This window comes from Saccopteryx bilineata, chromosome 1 (genome assembly GCF_036850765.1).
Source record: "Saccopteryx bilineata isolate mSacBil1 chromosome 1, mSacBil1_pri_phased_curated, whole genome shotgun sequence".
NCBI classification, from domain to species: Eukaryota; Metazoa; Chordata; class Mammalia; order Chiroptera; family Emballonuridae; genus Saccopteryx; species Saccopteryx bilineata.
The window spans coordinates 167,753,529-167,776,369 of NC_089490.1; the positions used below are offsets into that span (position 1 = coordinate 167,753,529).

General features: G+C 44.3%; 1 protein-coding gene across 1 annotated transcript in view; it reads left to right on the forward strand.

Annotated features, from left to right (window-relative positions):
* Nucleotides 1-520: 520 nt before the first annotated feature.
* Nucleotides 521-22,841, forward strand: part of SH3RF1 (SH3 domain containing ring finger 1) — a 182,010-nt gene continuing 159,689 nt past the window's right edge. The window contains exons 1-2 of the mRNA XM_066279393.1: nt 521-708; nt 2,199-2,684. Of these exons, the coding sequence (XP_066135490.1) occupies nt 2,292-2,684 (393 nt within the window). The 5' untranslated portion in view covers nt 521-708; nt 2,199-2,291. The remainder of the gene's footprint in view (nt 709-2,198; nt 2,685-22,841) is intronic.

The window sequence follows — 22,841 nt, forward strand, 5'->3', positions numbered from 1 at the left end:
GGTCACGGCGTTTGGCTCGGATTCTACCCAGCGTCTCTCCAGCGCTGGGCGAGCAGAAGCAAAGCAGAGTGAGCTCAGTTCCCGCCGGGGCTGCTCCCGCCCTGGCCCGGGACCCAGCCCCTCCCGCCGCCGGCGGGCGGACGAGGTGGCCGGTCCCTGCCCCGTGGCCCCTTCCTCCTTTGCTCAGCCGCCGATCCCAATCCCAGCGCCCTCCCCGCCGGTGGCTTCTTTTTGCAGGCGCGGGTCCCCAAGCCCGCCTTCCCGCCGCCCCCGGGGTGCCCGCGTCCCGGACCTGGGCTCCCGCAGCGCCCCCTCGGCCCCCGCCCCCTCGCGTCCGGGACCGCCGCGGGCCGCGCGCAGGTAGCTCCGCGCCGGCAGCAGGGCGCGGCGGTTCCGGGAGGTGCGGCGGCCGCTCCGGGGGGCGGCGCTGTGGTGCAGGGCGGCCCCTCGCGCCCCGGGCGCCGGCGGCGGCCCTGCCTCCTCCTCCTCCGCCTCCTCGGCTTCCTCCGCCCTCCTCGGCTGGGAAAGTGGGAGGCGGCGGCGTGTGTGTGCGCGCGTGAGGGGGGCAGCAGAGAGGAGTCTCCGGGGCCGCCGCCGCGTCAGAGACACTGCGAGCCGCCAGCGCCGCGGGGTCGCGTCCGCATCCGCATTGGCATCGGCTGCGGCCACCGCTGCGGGGTCGCGAACAAAGAGGAGCCGAGTCGCGAGGTAGGGCGCAGGGACCGGCGCGGGCAGAGCCTCACGGCGGGGACGGCGGGGGTCGGAGCGTCCCCTTCTCCTGCCCTCCGCTCCGCTCACGCTCTCCGGCCCCCACCCTCGGGTCCCCGTGGGCCTGGAGCCCGCGGCCTCACTCCTTCTCCCGGCAGGAAGCCGCCCGGGCTCGGTGCCGCGGTCTCCGGCGGAGCCCAGCTCCCCCCGCTCCTCGCTGGCTGCGTCTCTCTGGGGACTCCCGCCTCCTCCCTGCGGGATGATCGCTGTGTCCCCGTGGCACTTTCTGGGGCTGACTTTCGCAACTTAAGGCTGAAAATTTATTTTTAAGTCCTCGAAAACTTACAGGTGGGGGATTTGGTGCTCGGCATGACCCAGAGGGAGGCGGAGATGAGAGACTGTTGAAGGAGATAGATCCCCATTCGGGCACCGGCCGGGCCGCAGCCCCAGCCCGGCACCCTCCCCTGCAGGTGCCGACGACACCTGGCCCCGGGGTGTGTCTGCGGCGCGCGGCCGCCGCGCCTCCCTGCGGAGCCGGAGTACCTGTGCTGCGCGGCGTGGGAGAGGGGCGCCCCCCGCCCCGCCTCTGTCAAGAACAGCTGTTAACGCTCCCAGCAAAACCTCTTCACCCCCCTCTCTCCTAGACATTTGCATTTATATGTATTTTGGTGGTGGTGGTGGGAGAGCAGCTCAGTCCCTGGTTTAAAGGCTTTTTTTCCTGAATGGCCCCATTTTCAGCCTAGCATTCCATTGTCACATTCTTTTGGTGATAATTTTGCCAGATTTTCTGAATGGGGTTAGGACAGGCCGTTCAGAAAGCCATGTCAGAGTTTGTCAACCACTGCCCTTAGGGTGCTTTTATATTTCAGCTGCTTTCAAGTAAATCTTTAGTTGTGTCCTTTAGAATTGTCACAACCTTCAGCTAGCTCATTTTGGTTGGGCAAGATTAAACAGTTCTATTTTTAAGGCCAGTGAAGAAACATATGTATTTAATATTGGGATCATTTACCACAAGTGATCACATGAGGCATGGTTTTTCTTAAACACTAAAGTGTCTTAAAAATTGGCAATTTTTTGGATTTAAAAGTAATTTCAGGTGGAGGAAACTTTCAGTTGCTTCTGTTCAGCCTCTCATATGAGTTGAGGACTTTATTAAGGCAGCTAATATCACTTTGAGAGCTGAAGAAATTATGGTTTTTATTGCATTTCATAAATCCTATTTATTGCAGGAATCCTGATAGTACTTCATAGTTGTTTCTCAACCATGAACTCCTAAATATCGCTAGGGATTAATTTTGAATGTTTTAAAAAGCCTATTTTGTTTTTAATTGTTGACTTTGGGGTTCAGGAACCACATTCCAAAGCAAAGCTACACTATTCAGAGGAAGTACTTTTTGTGTGCTTTGTGGTTCTTGGCTCCTCGGTGAACCTTTTCCCCAGATAACAATACTAATTTTTTGTCTTTTTTTCTTTCTCTCCTGTGACTCCAGAGCAAGTCTGAAATGGATGTTACATGAATCACTTTAAGGACTGCACACAACTATGAATGTTTCTGAAGCTTTTCCTCAGTAAACTAGATAAAGATGGATGAATCTGCCTTGTTGGATCTTCTGGAGTGTCCTGTGTGTCTGGAGCGGCTTGATGCTTCTGCAAAGGTTTTGCCTTGCCAGCACACGTTTTGCAAACGATGTTTGCTGGGGATCGTAGGTTCCCGCAATGAACTCCGATGTCCTGAGTGCAGGACCCTCGTTGGCTCCGGTGTTGAGGAACTTCCAAGTAACATCCTGCTGGTCAGACTTCTGGATGGTATCAAGCAGAAGCCTTGGAAGCCTGGCCCTGGTGGGGGCAGTGGGACGAACTGCACAAATGCATTAAGAGTTCAGAGCAGCTCTGTGGCTAACTGTAGCTCAAAAGATCTGCAGAGCTCCCAGGGTGGACAGCAGCCGCGGGTGCAAGCCTGGAGCCCCCCAGTGAGGGTGAGTAGCCTACAGAGCAGTTTGGTTAATGATGGTGGTAATGACCATATTTTTTCTTTTTTTTTTAATTGGCTGTTTTCTAAATGAGCTTATTGCCAAAGAAGCCATACTTACTGTAACAGATAGAAAATTATGCCAGGGTATTTTTTTTCCCTTTTGGAATGAGATCAGATATAAATAATAAATTTTCTTCTTAAATTTTATCTAGATAGTCTCTATTATCTTTTAAGATAAATTTTGGGAAACAAGTAACAATTTAGTGAAATACAAAACACAGCATTTTTTTGTGCCACTTTAAAATGGACATTTGTTATGGTTTTACCTATTTCATGGATTTGGAAAGCTATAATTATGTGTGTATTGTGTACATTTATGTATACATTTTATAAATATGTGTGTGGGTAAATCTTAAGTAGGAAGTCAAGCCTTAATTTTTATGCTGCCTAGAGCCATTCTATTGGTTTTATGAATGCACAACACAGAATTTACTGGTTGGAGGAATTCTTAACAAATCATGGCCACAGGTAGCAGAGTTTCGTTGCTATAGCAACGAAATGTCATTTAGGACTGCACTAAAACAGCAAGAGAATCTAGTAAAATCTGGATTTTACAGGGAGGGAAATGAAACATTCCATCAAAATGATTTTTCTTGGGTTTTGGGTTTGGGCTGAAATAATTTTAAGTGAAGCTAAATATTTGGACAGTTACCACAACTTAACTTTCTGGAAGGTAAGGGATTCTGAATAAATCTGTATTTATGTTGTGGGTGATGGCACTCCAATAAGACATGCTTTTCTCATCTTTGTAAAAATAAAAAATAGTTATGGACTTAAGAGAATTCAAACAATTTCATTCGTGTTGGAAGAAATAATTTTGATAATTGGCCAAACTGATAAAATATATTTTTAAAGAACAGTTAATCTGGATGAGAATATATTTTTGCAAATATTTGTAGTACACACTCAAAGCTGGCCTATATTTAATATATGAACAACCCATTGGGACAGCATTAGGTAGTTTAAATTCATAGATATCACTCTCAGACAACTATAATGGGGACAGCCTTATAACCATTCCCTTACTTCCTTTTCAACTCATCTTTTAAAATGGTATAAAGATGTAAAGTATATAAAGCTTTTAATCACTAGAAAACAGTTTTAGCTCTCAGAGTTTTTTTATTGATATTTAATTTTAAAAAATTTGTTTAAAAGATAGCGACGACTTTGGCTTAGGGAGGTTTCCTTCCTAGATTTGAAGCCCACGTGTTGTTAACTTGATCTGCTTATGTCACTTTTCTCAAATTTTTTTATCGTATGGAGTTGACCAGTAGCTTGATTAGTGAATATGGACTCGCCAATATTTTAACCGCAGAATCAGTAGTCAAGTTAATCATTTCTGAGACTTCTGACCTAGGTCTGCTTAGCTTAATAAGGGTGTAGATATGTTTCTTTGGAGATATTTTGTATCCTTGTTAATTAGACCAGAGAAGGTGTAGCTTCTGGCTATGACTTGAAATATCTCAGTGGTTGACATGTTTGTTGCCTTACCTGATGTGAGGAATGCATTGAAGGTTTGATTACTGATAAAAAGGAATTTAACAAGAGGGCTCAAGTATTCAACTTAACATTTGCTTTCTAACAAATTGACTATGTAATGCTGTAATGTTCATTATCTGAACAGCTAAGCTCCCAAAATTGAGTTTCACTTTTCTTAGGTAAATTTTTGTGAATGTTAATGAGGTTAGTATTGATTTCCTGGCTTATTGTTTCACGTTTCTTCTCTAGCATGAAAAAAAATTACTCACCAAAAAGGGCACCAGCTTGAGTCCTAGTACTTGGATGAAATAGTTGATGTCTATAAAACAGGAGCTAGACACTGTTACTTTGGGGGCGGCACAGACAGTGGAGGAAGAAACGGCCAAGTTTTCCCATTATCTGAGTTGATGCAAATGCTGCAATACTTATAAAAACAATAGTTTATTTTCTAGTCTAAAGTAATTTCTCTTTACCAATTACTAGTACCTTCTATTTTCAAATATTCATGAAAATCCAAGGCTACCCAAAGAGTCCTAGCATGTGAAAGGTTAAAAACATCCCAGAAAGAACTCTTTTAAAAAGTAAGAAATCTGCAAGGTATGGACATGTGGAGGTTGTAACGCACTCCTTCGGACACTTCCCTGAGGTGAGTGACCATAATAAATCCCAAACGTGCATCCTCCTCCCTTAGATGTTCTGACACGGCCAAGCGGTGCATGAGCCTGTTTCCACATGTTGCGCAAAGCTGAAAGTGATAACATGTGGAATGTTGCTTCAGTTTATTAGTTATGTTCTATGATCCGTTAGATGGTGACCATGTGGCTTCCTCATGTGTTTAGCTGAGGTAGATTGAGTGTTATCAGCAGATACGAACATTTCCAATGTGTGACACACATCTTGTTCCCAGAATTTTAGTGTTTCCTGTCTAATATGAAGGAGAAAATGAAAAAGTGTTGGGCTGGAGTCACCAAGGGAATCTGTCAGTTCTTTACCCCGAGTAAAGAATGGCTGTTGGTTTTAAGCCAAAATCAAGCAGTGGAGTGAGCCATAGGGAGAGGGTGACTGCAGATATCTGTTTAACGGACTAAAAAATACCTGCAGATGATAGATTTATATATATATACATATACATATATATATATGTATATGCAAAATGAGTTATGGAAAGCATATTTAAGTAATTCTTATAGAATTACAACCCGATAGGATAGTTAAATTTCTACTTTCTGTGTGTGGTCCCATTGTTCAGGATCTATATCCATGCGTGTATCTACCTACTTAGCTATTATTTCTTAATGATTTCATACTGCCTCTACCTCCAAGTGAGTTTATTCAGCAAAAATGGATCCCACAACCACTAATTATTTACACTGATTTACACACCACTTATTTTTTTATCTAACAAATATTTATTGAGCACTTAATAGGTGCCAGGCTGCTGGATAGATAATGATGGACAAACCAGATAGTACTTATGAATTTATGAGTCTGTGTCAATCTTACGAGAGAGACATTAATAACAATAACCATGCAGGGAAGATAATGAAACGTGGTAAGTGTTATGGTAGAGAGCTAGGGGAGAGGATCGGAGAAGGACCTGTGTTAAGTGTGAGGGTAAATTGCGTGTGTGTGTGGTCTTCAAAAGCTTCCTTGAAGAAAAGGCATTTATTTGAACTGAAGTCTAAAGGGTGAAATGATATTGGTTGAAATGGGGCTGGGCAGTCAGAAGGGCAGAGGGGAAGAGTATCCTGAAGTCCCGTCCAGCAGGGCAGAGCAGGGCAGGGCTCCCAGGAGGAAGCAATGGAAGGTGTGTTTGGACTAAGCAAGGGACAGGGATAGTGACCTAAGACGAGGCCTCAGGTGCATCAAGAGCCACCACAAGGCCACCTGAGGTTCAGGGCCGGATGAGTGGTATAGCTAGTATGTGCTCTGCATCTGGAATTAGAAAGACAGGTCATCGGGACTGGGCTGATCAGCAAGGCTTCAGAACAGAAACAGAGCTTGGTGTCCAAGCACTGAGAGGCAGAGGGGCCAGGAAGGGCGTTCGGGAGATGGGGGAGCACAGGGGACTGCTCTCTCCTGCAGATGCCGAGTGTACTTCCATCTCTCCATAGTCACACCCACATCTCCTTTCTCTCTCTCTCTTTTTAAAATTTTTATTAATTTTAATTTATTGTGTTAACATGGATTCAAGTGTCTCAGTATATAACACCCTCACCCCCCACCCCATGTCCCCCATTACACCCGCTTTGCCCCCCTCCCCCTAACTCCCTCTCCCTTCCCTCTGGGATTTGCTGTCCTGTTATCTGTATCTCTGTGTTATGTATATATAGTTTCACTAATCCCTTCACCTTTTCTCATCCTGTCCCCTCATTCCCATCTTTCTCTCTTTCTATTGCTGGACTGTTACGGGGCTGAATTGTTTCTCCCAGAATCCACAAGCTGAAGGCCTAACCCCCCCCCCCTGCACCTCAGCATGTGACTGTGTTTGGGGTTAGCACCTTTAAAGAGGTGGTAAAGAGAAAATGAGTGTATAGGGGTGGGCCCTAATCCACAACATGACTGCTATTAGAAGAGGTTAGGAGACAGACACGGAAGGAAGACCGTGAGAGTACCGTGGAGAGGATGGCTTTCCTACAAGCCCAGGAAAGAGGCCTCCAGCAGAACCTAACCCTGCCAACACCTTCACCTTGGACTTAGCCTCTACAGCTGAGGAAATACATGTTTTCTGCGGCAACATCCCAGATTCAACAAAGGTTTTGGAGGAGAGGGAAGGAAACGCTGGGAAAGAGAAGTACTGCTACCTGTTCTCTCTCACAAGGGCCGCTGTACCTGGTCTGGAGAGGGAGCTCTGTTGGCCCTGCTGGTGTGCGCAGGAGGCATCACCCAAAGGAAAGACAGCGAGTGAGCATCGGAGGAGGGAGGAGGGGAAGGCAAGCCAGCGGCAGGCTCCAGGGAGCGTGTGGAGAGCTGACACTAGCTCTCGGTGGCACCAGGGACCTGTGCAGAGTTTCGTTCAGGCTCCCTGCTGTGCTATAATTTGTCCTACAACGGAGGTGGCAGTCATGCATGTTTTTGCTAAAAAAGTTTACATTTTGGGGAAGTAAAACACCCAAGAAACAGCAAATAAGGCAGTATGTAGTGGAACAGCAAACTATGGGATGAGATATGGAGTAAGTCTCTAAAAGGAGGTTTGTGTCCAGTTGCCCCTGGTCAGAGGGTGGATGGAGTAAATGTGGGTTAGTGTGGCAGGGACACAGAAGGACATGCCCCCCGGGTGTGGGAGGTTCAGTGCAAACTCTGCCAAAGGAAATGATGTCTCTGCACAGGAGGGGACGGGGCCTGTCTTCATCCACACTGGACCCAAGGAAGACTTCTCGTACCTCGACCCCTGCTTCTGTCCTCATGTCCACTTTGTCCCTGACCTTTACTGTAATCCCCAGTTGGGCCCAAGGCCGAGATTTGGAATGGGGGTGGAAGAAGGGACCGGGGAGGGAGCCTATAATGCATACACTTACTGGGAATTAAAATATAAATGCTTAATTTAATGATTTTTTTATATCTATGTCATAGAGTATTATGTGACCATGATCAGGTAAATCTCACAGCAACCTGGGGTTAAGTATTATTATTGTTTAAAACATTTTAAAGACTGTAAGTATCAAATAAGTTTTAAAAAACATTCTGGTTATAAAAAAATCAACATTATAGAAGTTGATGTTATAAAATCTAGATCCTTTCAGATTCGTTCATATATATTCACAATGTGTATGCAGATTGTTTTTGTTTTGTAAGTAAAAGGAACTTCATACCTTGCATATTCGATAACTCATAGTCTAATCATGTCTGAGCATATACATCTGCCTCATTAAAAAAAAACCCACCTCTTTATTGAGGTATAATATACAGAAAAGTGCCTATATTGTAAGTTTACAGCTCATTGAATTATCATGTTTTATTATTTTTAAATGACTGCATATTATTTTCCTCTGTATTTGAAAAATTAAAGGTAATGCATGCTCATTGTAAGAAATTTTATGATGGAAAAGTATGTAAAGGAGAAATCAAGGCCTCTAATCTATATTTCCATTCTCCACTGTGAAGAGGCTTTCTTTGGTGTTCTTTTTTCCAGGGGGGAAAAATTAGTAGAAATAGGAACTCACAGTGTGCTATTGTGCAGTTTGAGGTTTTCCAGTTAGTGGTGTCACTTTCAGGGCTTCCCATATCTACCTTCAGTGTTCTATAAGAAGGCATTGTGCTGTCATTCTCATTTCATGCACACGAAAAGGATGGCCAAGAGGCCAAAGAACTTGAGAAGATCCCCTAGCCAGGAAGTGATGGATGTAGGATTCCACCCTCGGTCTGTCTGATCCCAAATGCTTCCTTCCCTTAACCACTGTCTACTTAGGGGACAAGTATCCTTTCTGTCCTCATGTCACTTGCAGCAGGGGAAACTTTTCTTAGTTGTAACTAGTGGAGGTTCTTTTCTCCTCACTGCCTTTGCTGCATTTATTCCGGATAAAGAGGGGACAAGTAAAGTTCCTTTATAGTGACCACGGGCCAGAAAACCAGCCCTTCTTTAGCTTGGCGTATAAGAGGAGCATGGTTTGGAGGTCAGAATTTGTGGCCTCTGGTTCCAACACTGCCATCAGCCAGCTGCGTGGCTTCATTTCTTTGACAGGAAAAAGCATGCAGAACCTTCAGTCCCTAACCCATGCAGAGAGTGGAGGGATGAGGATTGCTGAGTGTGGTTCATCTTTGACTCTTCAGAACCCTTTGTGGTGTCCGGCACGTGTACACACTCCAGAGAGGCTTGCAGAACACATGTGTGCTCATCTTTTAGGGCTGCTGTCCCAAAGTACCACAAACTGGGTGGCTTAGAACAACAGGGCTTTATTCTATACCAGTTCCGAAGGCCGGAAGTCTGAGATCAAGATTGTGGGCAGAGCCATGTCCTCTCTGAAACATTCAGGGTCGAATCCTTCCTTGCTCTGTCCTAGCTTCTGATGGTTCCTGGAAAAATACTTGGTTTTCTTTGCCTTTGGATGCATTCTTCCAATCTCTACCCTGTGTGCCTGTGTCCATTTGTAGATATTGGTAGTTCAGACTTGAACTTAACTCTTTGGAGGACATAGTTCAACCTATAACAGAATGAATGACTGTATGAATGAATGTGTGCGTGAACTACCCTGCAGGGATTCTTAGCTGTGCATTCTCTCAACAGCTGATGTATGCTTGACCCCTTTGTGCGTGTCCTCACAGTCTGTAAATAGGCTTAACCCTTCCCTATTTATAGGTTGTCTTCTGGATAAATGCAAGAATTGATGTGCAAACAATTTGAAAATGATAAAGTCAGTGTAAATGGAGGTATTATTAGTAGTATAATTATCATTTAAAATTATTGGTGTTCCTCACAAAGGAATATATATCATTTCCATTTAGGGCAACAAGAACTAAAATAATTGGAAAGAAATTTGAAAGATCACAACATGGATGTTAGGTTAGCTACACAAGATGGGGACATGAACCCAGTTACTTTGGTTCCTTACCTGTGAGAGACAGCCTGAAGAATGTCCATTCTCTTTGGCTTCCCCTGGGGGTTTCCCTTCCCCCTATTTATGTGACTAGTCCCTGAACCATGTATTATTTCTCTGGGTGACTGAAGGAGAGGAAAGGAAGGGAATGGGAGATCATTTTATGTTGCTGGCTGGGCAGGACGAGGGAGGAAAAGGAGAGAAAATCTAGTTTTGCTTTGTTATAGGTCCCTGCTGTGCTGCTGCTTTAGGAAAAGGCCTGCCTCACCCCTGGCTCCGCCACTCACCCAAGCCCCGCCCTCACCCAGGCCCCGCCCCTCACCCCAGTCCTCCTCGTCCCCTCACCACAGGCTCCAGCCTCAGCTGATGTGGAGCTTCTGTAGTCTGCCCCCTTCCCTGCCTTCCTTCACCTTGCATTGCCTTGCCTTGCTACCATGGTCTGCGTTGTCCAAGTGGGTAAGAGGGGGCAGATGGGAGAAATGGCGGAAAGGAGATGGGGAGAGGGCCAACAGAGCTCATACTCTTCCATTTTCTTCCATTTTCCTTCCTTGAATTGCTTTTCCAGGTTGTTTTCCCAAATTGCTCTTTTTTGAGCTATAAGTAGTCTCTGGATTCATAAAGAGGAAAAATAAAAACGGGTACCAAAAAAAAAAAAAAAAAAGGAAAAAAAGCATGAAGGTAGGGACAATCTCTCAGTCCCTACCTCTGACCTGTGTCCTGTCGCCCGGGCTCTGTGCCTCACCGCAGAGCGCCCTGGCCCCTCTGCACGCCTCCATTCCTCAGCTCCGCACCCGCTGAGGGAAGGCCTGCCCTCCCCACTCTGGGCAGGCAGGCAGGCACTCTGTCTCGGGGCCAGCCCCTCTCCAGGCCATTGCTTTCAACATGGTTTAAGCAAACCTGAGACAATACATGACAAGCCTTTTTTATTCTAAGGTCAAAAGGCAAGTGACTGTGCAGTCCGCTCTGTAGCGGGAGTCTTCACGAGGAGCCCCAGGAGTAGAGCAACATCAGACACGCAGTACATTGAGGCGTGCTTGCCACAGAAATACTACCCTTGGAAACAGCTCGACTGGTGAGGCTCCCTCGCCGTGCAGCTCAGACCCTTCGCTCTCCCAGCGCTTTTATCATGGCCTGGCCTGGCCTGTGGTGGTGCAGTGGACAAAGCCTCAGCCGGGAGTGCTGAGGTTGCCATTTGGGTTCGGAACCTGGGCTTGCCTGGTCAAGGCACATGACTTGATGCCCCTGCTCCTTCCCTTCTCCCTTCTCTTTCTCTCTCTCCTCTCTAAAATGAATAAATAAAATCTTAAAAAAAAGAGTGTGTGTATGTCCTTCCTCCTCTTCCTCCCTTTTTTAGTTTGAGATTTCTGAAAGTAAGGCCCTTAAGAAGTAAAATTCTGAGCCCGGACCACTCTTCTGGTGGCCCTGCAGTCCTTCGCGGGCTGTGTGCCTGCAGCGCCTCGTCAGGGGGGGTGGTGGCAGTTGCCTCATGAATGGTGACAATTGGGTCGCTGTACACACAGCCAATTTAAAGACAGATGTGTGAGTGGGCTCTGTTGGGGTAGCCGAGAAAGGACTGGCGGTGCCATTTCAGAAGGGTGACAGTGGCAGTTCTGTAGCAGATTATTTGCATTGTGACACATTGGAAAAGAGCCGTGGGAGGGTGTGCAAATGAGCTCTGAGCCACAATAAATATAGTGCAAGCAAGCAAGGACTGTCCCATACAAACATTTTTCTGTTAGCCTAAGGAAAGAATACATCCCTTAGAGTATTTTTTTTTGTAAGAAAAAAAAAATCCTTTTGAAACCCTGCATGGTCATTCTTTATAATTCAGCAGTGAATGAACAACAGTGAATTTTCATTATTTTAAAGTGTAGGTGAATGATCCTAAGCAATGAATAATTATACCAGATAAGAAATTAAAGTTTACTGTAGGGTGCTCCACGGCTAGTTTTAATTTATGTGAGTTCCCCCTCAAATGATATAGTAGTCATAGAATAAGAACATTGATGTTGGGTGCAAACAGCCCTGGCATTTCTATAAGGTTCCTGGGAGTGTGTTTGAGCACTAATATTTGAAAGTTGAAATTTTGATTTGTTATAAGGAGATTCACTTTCTATAGAGCTAAAAATATTCTTACCTTCCTAATTATATAACTGCTTAGTTTTTAAAGATCTTTAAAGAACTTCAAGAGTCCTTTAAATACAATAGATAAAAATGAATTCAAAAAATAAAAAAAGTTCTTTAACACACTAAATGGATAGATTAAACATTAACCTGTATCATAAAATTAAATTTTAAACCTTCAATTTTTGTTTTGTTCAGCTTATTCACAGTGATACTAGTTGGCAAATCTTTCCATTTCCCCCCCATTGTTAAACTTGTCTTTTTTTTTTTTTTTTTTTCAGCAAGGAGAAAGAGACAGATAGGAAGGGAGAGAGATAAGAAGTATCAACTCATAGTGTGGCAGTTCAATGTTCATTGATCGCTTCTCATACATGCCTTGCCCTGGTGGCTCAGGGCTCAGGCTGAGCCAGTGACCCCCTACTCAAGCCAGTGACCTTGGGCTCAGGCCAGCGACCTCGGGGCTTTGAACCTGGGTCCTCACATCCCAGTCAGACACTCAATCCATTGCACCACTGCCTGGTCGGGCGGTAGGCCTAATTATTTTCATTCAGTATTATGTGTTTCAGAGTACGTAATATTATGTGCTAGTGTCAGCACTTTCATTTTTCTATTTATTTATTTATTTATTTATTTATTTATTTATTTATTTATTTATTTTACTTATTTCATAAAATAAGTCCAGAATGTGAGAAGGTATTGAAAGCTTTAATTCAGTTGTACAAAGATAGTGATATTGTTGAAACGGAAGCGATGCTTGAAAGGCACTGTCACAGGCAGCTTGAAACTGTTTACAAATTCTAAGATAACCCACCTCTGGCACCAGAAATGCACTGGGTCTCCACAGATGAATAAGAAAATGTATAATGTGCAGAAACCGAGGATCCCCAGTAAGGTGGCCAGAGTGATGGAGACCTGGTTTCTAGCCTTCTTTTTGTTGAGCCAGAGATTTCTCTTCCATAGGTTATAGTTTCCTCTTTTACAAAATGAGAGCTTTTCTGATATCTGAGTCTCTTTGCAGTTCTTACATTTTGGAAACAATGGATAGTGAACATTTAGAACAAACTGAGATTTGTGTTTGAATATTATCTTGGAGCTGTGAGATGAATGCACCTCTCTCAGTATTGTATGGACACTAGCATCTGCTTCAGTGTCCCCTTCGAAGCCCACGAATTGCCGAAACATCTGCGCATGTAGAAGAGAGGCAGGGCAGAAAGCAAGGACAGCTTGGGGAGCCTGACGCAGGACCGGGCTCCAGGCGGGGCTGGTTTGCTTGCTGGGCCTCCTTGGCCTAGGAGGATCTACTGCTTGAGTGTTACCTGACATTGCAGCAATTAGAGATCGAATGTCCACGTGTTAGAGAAGTTCTGCCCTTTGGAAGGGTATGGATTCATCTAATCACATTGCTAGACTTGAGAATGCCTACTCTGATGGACAGGATGTTGATGCCGACAGGGTGGGAGAGAAGAAACTGGGCTTCCTGGAGTCAGACCAGCCTGCATGGAGGGGAAGTGCAGTGAGGGTTTAGGGTTGGGTGACCCTGTAACTTATACCCTGCACTGGGACACTTTTGAGAGGGAGAAGGGATGCTGTTGATATACTGTTGCAGAGTCAACACAAGTAAACTGGGTCTGTCCGGGGCACACGGGGCCGCACGGTTACCCTTGCTGAGGGCACTGTGAGTAAGCCCAGGATATAGAAGAGGGTTTCATCAAGTGTGGGGCGAATGCCAAAGAATACAGAAGCTCTTTCAAAAATTTTCAGGGGAAGCAAGGGGAATTGGTTTCTTCCGCTGAATGCTTCTTTCTGTGCGCTTTGTGGTTTTGCTGGAGCGAAAATGTGCTGTCGTAGAAAAGGCAGGGGGCCCCAGCATCAGGCCAGCCTTCTTCTGCTCCTCGTTATCTCTGTGGCATGTTATTTCCTTCGTCTAATTTCTGAACTTGTAAAATGAGGACAATCTGCTGTCCAGCGTTGGAAGGATTACATGAGATACGGGATCTTAAGTGCCCAGGTAAATGCTAGTAAATGTTAGTGCCTTCTGTTTTCTGTTTTTCCAGAAATTAGAACTTTTAGTTCCATATAACCAGTCATATTAGAAAATAAAATCTGAGTGTGTGAGGGCACCCATATGGGTGGGTGTTGTCTGATGATTTAATTAATCAACACTGGTAATGGTAATACAATAGGACATTTGGTTCTGTTTGAAACAGCCAGGTCAGACTTCAGGTACGCAAGCTGTTCATCAGTTAGTGACTACCCACGGTGTTACTGAATGTGTGGTTTGTCCTGGATCTACCAGTAACTGGAGAGCGACCCCGGGTCTCTGGGTCTCGCCTGGGAAAGGAGATGGTGGACCCCATTATCTGTTGCACCTCCTCCAGTTCCCTCATCTCAGGATAAGAGGCCCAGCCAGAGGGATCAGTGACTGGTCTCATTGCTTCTCTTCTTTCTTCTTTTGATGATACGGGGGTGGGAGGTTGGGGGGGGGATAGGAGAGCAGATATTTTAAAATCCATATCTTTTGACTTTGTTCTTTGGCATAGGATTGAAAAGAGATCGATCCCTCAGACTTCTTTCAGGGCAATGAGGTGTGCCTTGTAGTACTGTTCTAATTTTCTAAAATGAGTGTTAGGAAAGATTATTATGAACCCTCACATGGGTCTTTTAATGCTACTGTTGGATATAAAATGTGTGTATGTGTTTGGTTACCTTGTGGCTGATTTTTCACACCCCCTGTCACCCTCCCCCACCGTTCTTTCCATAGCATTGATTATGTTTTTTAAATAGATATTACTGGTCAGTTTATCCGTGTTTTGATTGTTTTTGTATATCCTATCTAGACCAATGGATTGTCTTTTTTTTTTTTTTTAAGGTAAGGCTAGAACCATCTCTGGCTAGATAAGTGCACGTATGTGACTAATAACTTTCTGATGGCTTTTGGAAATGCAGCAACAGTGAAGAGCCTTACTGGGCTTCAACTCGGAATCAGTTTGTATGTTTTTTTAATGGAGCTTCTATTTATAGTTAAAATATTCACTTCCTGATGTTGGAGGGTAAGAAAGGGCACTGAGTGAACATTTTCTGAAAATGTCTTTAAAAAGTCTCGTGAAAAGGACATTTCAAAAGCTTGTTGGTAACTTTTTCCTGTGCAGTCTTCATAGCCAGGAAGTCTCTCTCTCTCTCTTTTTTTTTTCCTTCAATAATTTTGTATCAAATCCAAATCCCTGCCCTTGCCGTGTAATCACATTCCTCTCGTCCCGTCCTTCATGGAAAAGAAGGGCTCCCCTGTCCACTGTCCTTCATGACCTTGTGGGCTGCTGCGCAGCCGGCCTCCTCCCTAGCCATCTTCTATCTGGCCTAAATCACGGTGTTTCCTTTACATGTCCCCCTAGGACCCGTTTCCTAACATTTTAATCATTTTGGTTACTCTCCTTTGGACGCTCTCCAACTTCTGCTGGTCTTGCCCGGGTTCAGGTCCACAATAGCTCTTGGCTGCGTCGCCCAGAGCCTGCAGTGGAAGGGCTACCCCGTGACCCTCCTGAGCACCGTGCTGGTTTGTGCCTGATCTGAGGTGCCTTTAAAAACACCTCACTGCGCTGCTCATTCACCGCTGCGTCAGCCCTTAGAGTTTTCTCTTTTTCTTATGTCGAGGTGGTTGGTGTTACTCCATTTTATATCTTGGATTTATTCGTGTTTACTCCCATCCCAGTGGAACTGCCCCCTGTTGTCTCTGTCATCCTGATGGCCTTGGCAGCAGTTTGCAACTCTCACCGGCAACTGAGAAATGTCCATCCAAAATGCTGTAGCTGTTGTAGGTATTTGTAGTTATAGGCATGCTTGATTTTAAACACATACATGACTTGTTTATTACATTTATTTTCAGTACCCTCCCTTCTCCCCCCCCCCCATTTGATTGTTCTCTTAATTAACCGTGTTAAGTTTTGTTGCCAAGAATAAGTGACTTGAGAGCAGGGGCTCTTGTGTTTTATCCCTCTGTTCTGTTCTTCAGTTGAAAAAGTAGTAGCCATTCCATTCAGTAAATACATCTTGATGGGATCGATTAGATGTATCACATTCCAGAATCCCGAGATTCTCTTGGACACATTCATATTTTCCTAAGAGAGAGAACCTAGCCACAGGTATATTTTTGGCTCACTTAATGATATTCATTTTTCAGTATTTAAGTCAGCAGTGAAAGTATTACCCAGAGGCTGAGTAAACTCTCATGAAACTTATATGTAATTGGATCCTGAATAACAGTTCTCTGGAGGTGGCCCTGGAAACACTGGTGTTGCACCCACCGTGGTGGTCTAGAAATCACGTTTTCCTAGTTTACTAGAAGGAATGTCCTGCCGAATTTAATCTGAAGCCTTATGGAAGTTAAAACATGTGATCTATTTTCTCTTATCCCCCAGGCACATCATCATTCCAACTTAGAGGAAAATGAAATGGAGTTACTAGGACACATGTTGATTTTTCCCAAACACCCTGTGATTTCTCTGCTTGCAAACCTCTACTTCTGTAGCGAAAATGTTACATGTAATAATGGCCTCTGTTCTGGTGCAGATTATCTATGTACTAAGTGATCCCCTTGTCAGGTACTCCTGTGTATGGTAGGAAGCGCAGATAATGGTGTAATCCGCAATAGCACCTTCCCATTCTAAATCCCACGAGAGGCAACGTGCATATTCACAATTAAATTAAAATTCTTGAGAAGAGGAAGGTGGGGAAGGGCAGTCAGAAGAATAAATGAGCTCCAAGGGACTCGTTCCAGTTTTGAATCATAAACTAGCCAGCTAGGATATGAATCCTCACAAGGACGCTGGCTTCCTAGAAGTTCAGATACCTGCAAGGTTGATTCTCTGTCAAATATTTAACTATAATGCATAGAAATACCTCAAGGGACTATTGCTTCTCTCAGAGACTAAGTTATGATACCTACAAATGAGTCATACTAGATCAGGGGTTGGAGAACCTATGGCTCGCGAGCCAGATGTGGCTCTTTTGATGGCTGCATCTGGCTCGCAGACAGATCTTTAATAAAAATAATAATAACGTTAAAAATATAAAACATTCTCATGTATTACAATCCATTCATTTCCTACCACTCCTGTTCATGTTGCGGGTGGCTGGAGCCAATCACAGCTGTCCTCCAGGACAACACCAAAATTTTATTGGATAATGTGTAACGTACGTACACGGGTCGTTGTATGGCTCTCACGGAATTTCATTTTAAAATATGTGGCGTTCATGGCTCTCTCAGCCAAAAAGGTTCCTGAACCCTGTACTAGACTGACCTAACATTTCATCATAGATGAAAGAGAATGGCATATCTCAAGGAGCAACCTGTTAGGAGGGCTTGCTAACTTTAGAAATGTGTCACGCTGCGGCTTCTTAGTATGTAATGAAGAAGAGCTGTGTGCGGAAGGTGCGGCAGTGCAACCTGAATATTTGTGTGTAAATTTGTGTGTCTTGCTAGGTTAAGTTTCTTCTTTGTGATCCTAGCTTGTTTGATTTCCTGGGCTGAGAGGCGTTTATTTTTCACATTAACCTGATATGTAAATTTCTCGGCCCCTCGCTGGTGGCTTTTTTTCTCTTTACAATTTAGTGGTATAGGTCCATCTGGGCAGGGAGTGCCCATGATTAGCAACTAGCTGGTGTCTTGTCTGTGTTTAACTGCAGCCATTCCTTCTGTAGCTGGGGATTGTTGGCCAATGTGGGATTTATTTAATATGCTGTATGTTCAGTGCTATATGCTGAAATTTAGAATCTATGAGAAGAATGCATGTAGCAGTTGTTCAGTCTACATTTCTTCTCCGTCCTTGGGCTGAAAGGTCATTGTTTCTTGGCGCTGTTACCAGACACAGGGGCATAGTGAATAAAAGAACTAAATTGGGGCATGGGAGGGGAGTTAAAGATAGATTGAAGCCAAAATTGATTTTCAGTTTGATACTTAATATCAATTTTCCTAGTCAGCTGAGTGTTATCTGACAGGTATGCGAAGTTGCTAATTGTTGACCGCCATGAGCTAGATAATCCAATTTGCAAAGTTGGGAGTAATTAGATCCAACTCTTGGTAGCTTTAGAATGGAAACAGTAGCAGTTTGAGCTTGATGGCACCATCACTTTTAAATGGCTGTGAGATCATTTTAGGAGTTGATCCAGTGGAATAATGTATATTTGATTCAAGAAAGTAAATTATTGACTACCTGAATGTGGGGGAAAATATGTAATGAAATGTTCTGTGATCTGAAAGGGTGAAGAAATGTCTTGGCCGCTTTATTCTGTTTGTTGCATCTAGGCTAGCCATCGGTGAATTCATTCTGTTCTCAAAGAATTTATTTTGCCTTGAAGCCAGTCTTTGTGAAAGGAAGCTGTGATAAGTTTCATCAGCTGAAGAACTCAACATTCCCTAACATGTGAAAATTCAGGGCTTCCTTTCATATACACTTAAGTGCCACCTGAATCATGAGGTTACCATGACCTTCCCCATCTCACGTGGTGCTTGAGTCTCTGGACAGTGTACCTGCTGCTGTAGTCAGTTTTCCTTTAAAGTCCGCACCTGATGAAGGCACTTATTTGGCACAACACATAGGATCAAAGGTGATCTGAGCAATCATATATAGTTTTACTTAATCAATAGGCTAGGCTTTTTGGATAAGGTTTGAACAAAGAATGATATGACTAACAGTTTTGTTAATAAAATAAATACAGCTTAAAGACTGGAACTATTTCTAGTAGACTGTGCAGCTCTAAATCATTCAAAAGCAGTGAAGCAGTTTTCTGCAACAGATTGTGTTTCCTTATGAAGGAAGCCACCTTTGTTCCCTGTCACTGACGCATTCCTCCTAGGTGAGGTCACTCTGCGTTACTGATATCTTTTTCCTTTCAGAAAAGGGAGATGTGGACCGCTCCCAATGCATTCCATTCCTCACAGCCTGTAAAATAAGGCTTAAATGTACCTGTCGATTAAAAGCTTTTGAAGGACGAAAGCCAACCTCAGAGGCTTTGTGAACCATGAATTGACAATAAAAGACAGTATGCTTCTGTCTTTCAAATAGCCTGTTTAAGGACAAAAGAACTATTCACTCCTACATGACTTTCATGTCGTTATAATAAAAGTGAGGAGGATGGTCATCTTCGGTGCATGATTTTAAGGCTGTTTGACCAAGATTATGTGAAATAAGTTTTCAGTTATTCAAACTAATAAAGTCACAAGAGAGGATCTGCGTATAGCATGTATAAATGTCTTTACATCTCTAGCTTTGGATAGAATTAAAGTTCAGAAGTAGCTCCCCACCCCCTACAAAATCTAAGGAGTGAAACCATTTAGAGAGTATCAGGTTAAGCTCTAACTGCTGAATGAGTCTCCTAACTAATCTTCCCATTCCACCTGTGTCTCCTAGAGTCGTTCTCCTGCCTCTCAGTTTGTGTGACCTGACACTCTCTCAACACTGTATAACGGCTCCTTAGACTGAAGCAGTATAACTGGGCCCGGCCCTTTCCTTCACCTTATCTTGCAGGCTCATTATGTGTCTTGCTCCAGCCATACAGGTTTTCTTTGCCGTTCATCACACCACCAAGGCCGGGGGCCTTTGCACCTGCTCTTTGCCCTGCCACAAAAGAAGGTCTTTTTCCACCCAGATGTCAACAATCCTTGCTCCTTGACTCCAGTGTGATCTTTTCTCACATGTCACTTCTTTAGAAGGGTCTTCTCTGACCACCACATCCAAAGAAGCCCCTCCCTCTAGTCCTGTTCGTCTTCCTGCCTGGTCCTGCTTTATTTTTCTATGTAGAACTTTTGTTCATTTAAAATTATACATTTATGTATCTACTCCCCACCCCCAATAGATAGGAAACTCCGTGAGGTCCAGGACTTGGACCAAACTGATCCCTGTCTGTATCCTCAGCAGCTAGAACATTGTGTGGTGCCTAGCAGGCCCTCAATGAGAGTTTGCTAGATTAAACACATCAGTGAGTGAGTGTAAGGCCAGTAGCCACAGCCACCATCACAGCCACTTGGTCCATGCAGGTTCGCATTTGATTCAGACAGACGGTAATGAAACAATGGAGCCAAGAACTGGTGGGCCATCATCTTTATCCTAGCTTGCACCCAGTGGGCAAGAAATACACACTGTGGGAAAACACTTCCCTTTCCATTCAGGGCTTCCAAAGCCACTGACTTATCCGAGTTTCCTAGAATCAAAGTTTTCTATCTCACCAGCCTTATTCACCTCTGTTCCCCATCTCCTTCTCTCTGCACAAACTGGCTTCTCCTTCAGCATTCCACCATCTTGGCTGCTTCTCCTCTCCTCCACATGGCCTTTCTCTGCTCTCTTCTAGCATGGGCTCCTCTACCTCACTTTATAGTATAGAAATCAAAACCTTTAATCCAATATATACATACAAACAAGGAAGTCTCTGATACAAAGTCACTTATCTGAGGCACAGTGGGATTCCTCATGAGAGTGCACCACCCCCTATCATGCAACAGTCAAGGGTGTGGGGAAAAGCTTAGTCTTAAAACTAAGCCGTAGGCTATAAGGACCCTGCCTGCTTACAGTCTTTCCCCCACACCCAATGCAAACTATAAGCAAGCAAATATATATATTATATTTACAAATTTATTTGACCAACAGTGAGGTTTACTTGATGCATATTGGCCTTAATTCAACCTCATGTTGAAAAATGGGGCAAGCAGAAAAACGACTGTTAATCGTTCAGATGTTTAGGTTGGAACTGAGAATTTCTATGGACAAGTGAATGCAAGTGTCATACGTGATTGTTTGGCGATTTATTTTGTATCGTCTTGCTTTATGAAGATAAAGGTGGGATGATTTTAAACAATAATTTTGCTGTGAGCCTTTCCTTTTCAACCCAGGAGATGAGCAACATGATATCATACTATAGCAGTCTCTGTTTTTAGCTTTTGGAAATGAATGCGGACCCTTTGTCACTGGTCACTGCGTCAGTGTACGTCAGTACTCACGCTTTTAAAGCTACCCAGAGCACCAGCTAATGGGAGCCTGGGAAGGAACAGTGTCTCTTGCATATATTTTTGCAGATTCCTATGCTTAACCTACTCCTGGGAAGAGACATTGTTTTTTGTAGCTAAAACTGTTTAAGAAGTGGGTGGAAACACCTATTCATCTAGGCTGTGTCGTGACTTGAGCATATTTCCTCGTATGATGTAGTGCGGATGCAAATTAGCCTTCAGATAGCCTTTATTTTTCCTCTGCACAGTAACACAGACTTGTGGGTTGGTTCTGTTGAGTGTCCTGAGCCTGTTGATTAATGTCAGAAATGAGTTTCCGTTTTTCTGATCTAATCCTGGCTGCATACATTACAAGTGGAATTCACTTAAGTGTCTCTCTGCAGGCACTCATCGACATGACTGCAGTCACATGGCTCACCAATGACCGTACTTGAGGCTGCACGTGTTTTCTCTAGCTTCCTGACCCAGGGAGTCACAGCTTGCTGGAAATTCACTTTTCCCATCATTGCCCTGCGTGTGTCCAACAATGGAATGCATCTTTGCATTCTTTTCACTGACAGGTCATTCTGTACTTTACTGTGCGTTGGTCCTTGGGTCTGCATTCCACATAGAATTAGAGGATGTCTTCTCCACTCCCCAGTGGGGAATCACCAAAAGCGATTTTGGGCAGTTCTGTAGGGTCCATGTAAGTAGGCAGTACACTTCAAGCTGAAGGAACTCATGATGTCAGCAATCCAAATGATCACACAGTCATTGGGCCGTTCCAGCCAAGCCCTGCACTGGAAACCGGGACTTTTCGCATGGCTGTTTGCCTTTCCCATTTCTGTTCGCACTCTCAGCTACGGAGTTCCCATCGTCTGCTGGAATGTCACAGTGCCCTCTCAGACTCAGATCTCTAGGTCAAAAACCCCTGTGTCGTCTTCAGTTAAGTAATACTGTTCTCTCTGGCCCCAGCACAAGCTTGTGCCCCCACCCCCCTGCCTGTGTGTTACTAGTGTGTGTCAAGTGACACCACTTCCTCACTTTGCAGATTCCAGCCTTCCTCCTGAACTCGGGGTCAGAGCTCAGGCCCAGATGGAGCATGCTTCTCTCAGGGCAGCAGCCTGGCTTCCCACTCTCCTGCTCCCAGTTTCCCCTTTGCAGGCGGTGGGTTTGCCCTGTGGCTCCCTTCACTTATCTCGTGTTAATTACCTCCCTCTGGATCAGGTACACACACCTCTGAGGTTGCAGTGGACACTGTGCACCATTCCGTGTCTCAGTAAATATTTATTTGGAAAAAGATCCCTGAGCTAGTTTGACTGCCTTTCCTGTTCACCCGTTGCAATCTCTGTGTAAACTTACCACCCTACTTTTTTCTCCCCCTCCCTTTTCACTTTTTCTTTGCCTCTTCTTGTCCCTCCCTCCCTTCCACCCCCTCTCAGTCCCATCTCCAGTTTCAGTGTCAGAGCCTTTGTCTTCAGTCATCACCCTCTTCTCAATGAGCACATCAGGAAGGTCTTACTCTGTGAGACAGTCCCTAATGCCCCTTTTTAATTCCTTAACTACGTTTGGTGGAATAACCAGTGGAGGATAAAGCATGCAGTAACAGGCAGCTCTAAGAGTATAATTTTCCAGCAAAATGGAACTTGATCTCCGTTTACCTTCCTTTTTTTAAATGAGGAGCTATAAGATTACTTAAATTTTTCTGTAACAGCCTTGCAAGATTGTCATATTTACCAGGAATTATTTTAAAGGTGGAAAAGAAATTTCAATTGGCTTTTAGTTTCAGAGTAAACTGATTGCTAGGTAAATGACTTAACATGAGTGGATCAGACTGAGTTAACGTAAATTCGTGTCTCTCTTAAAATAAAAGTTGAGAAAATTAAATTTGTTCCTTTGTAATTTGATTTGTAGAAAGTGGGAAACAAAGGATTCCAAACAGGGCTTTTAAAATCAGTTCTAATTAATTGTGTGCAGATGCATCAGCTAAGAT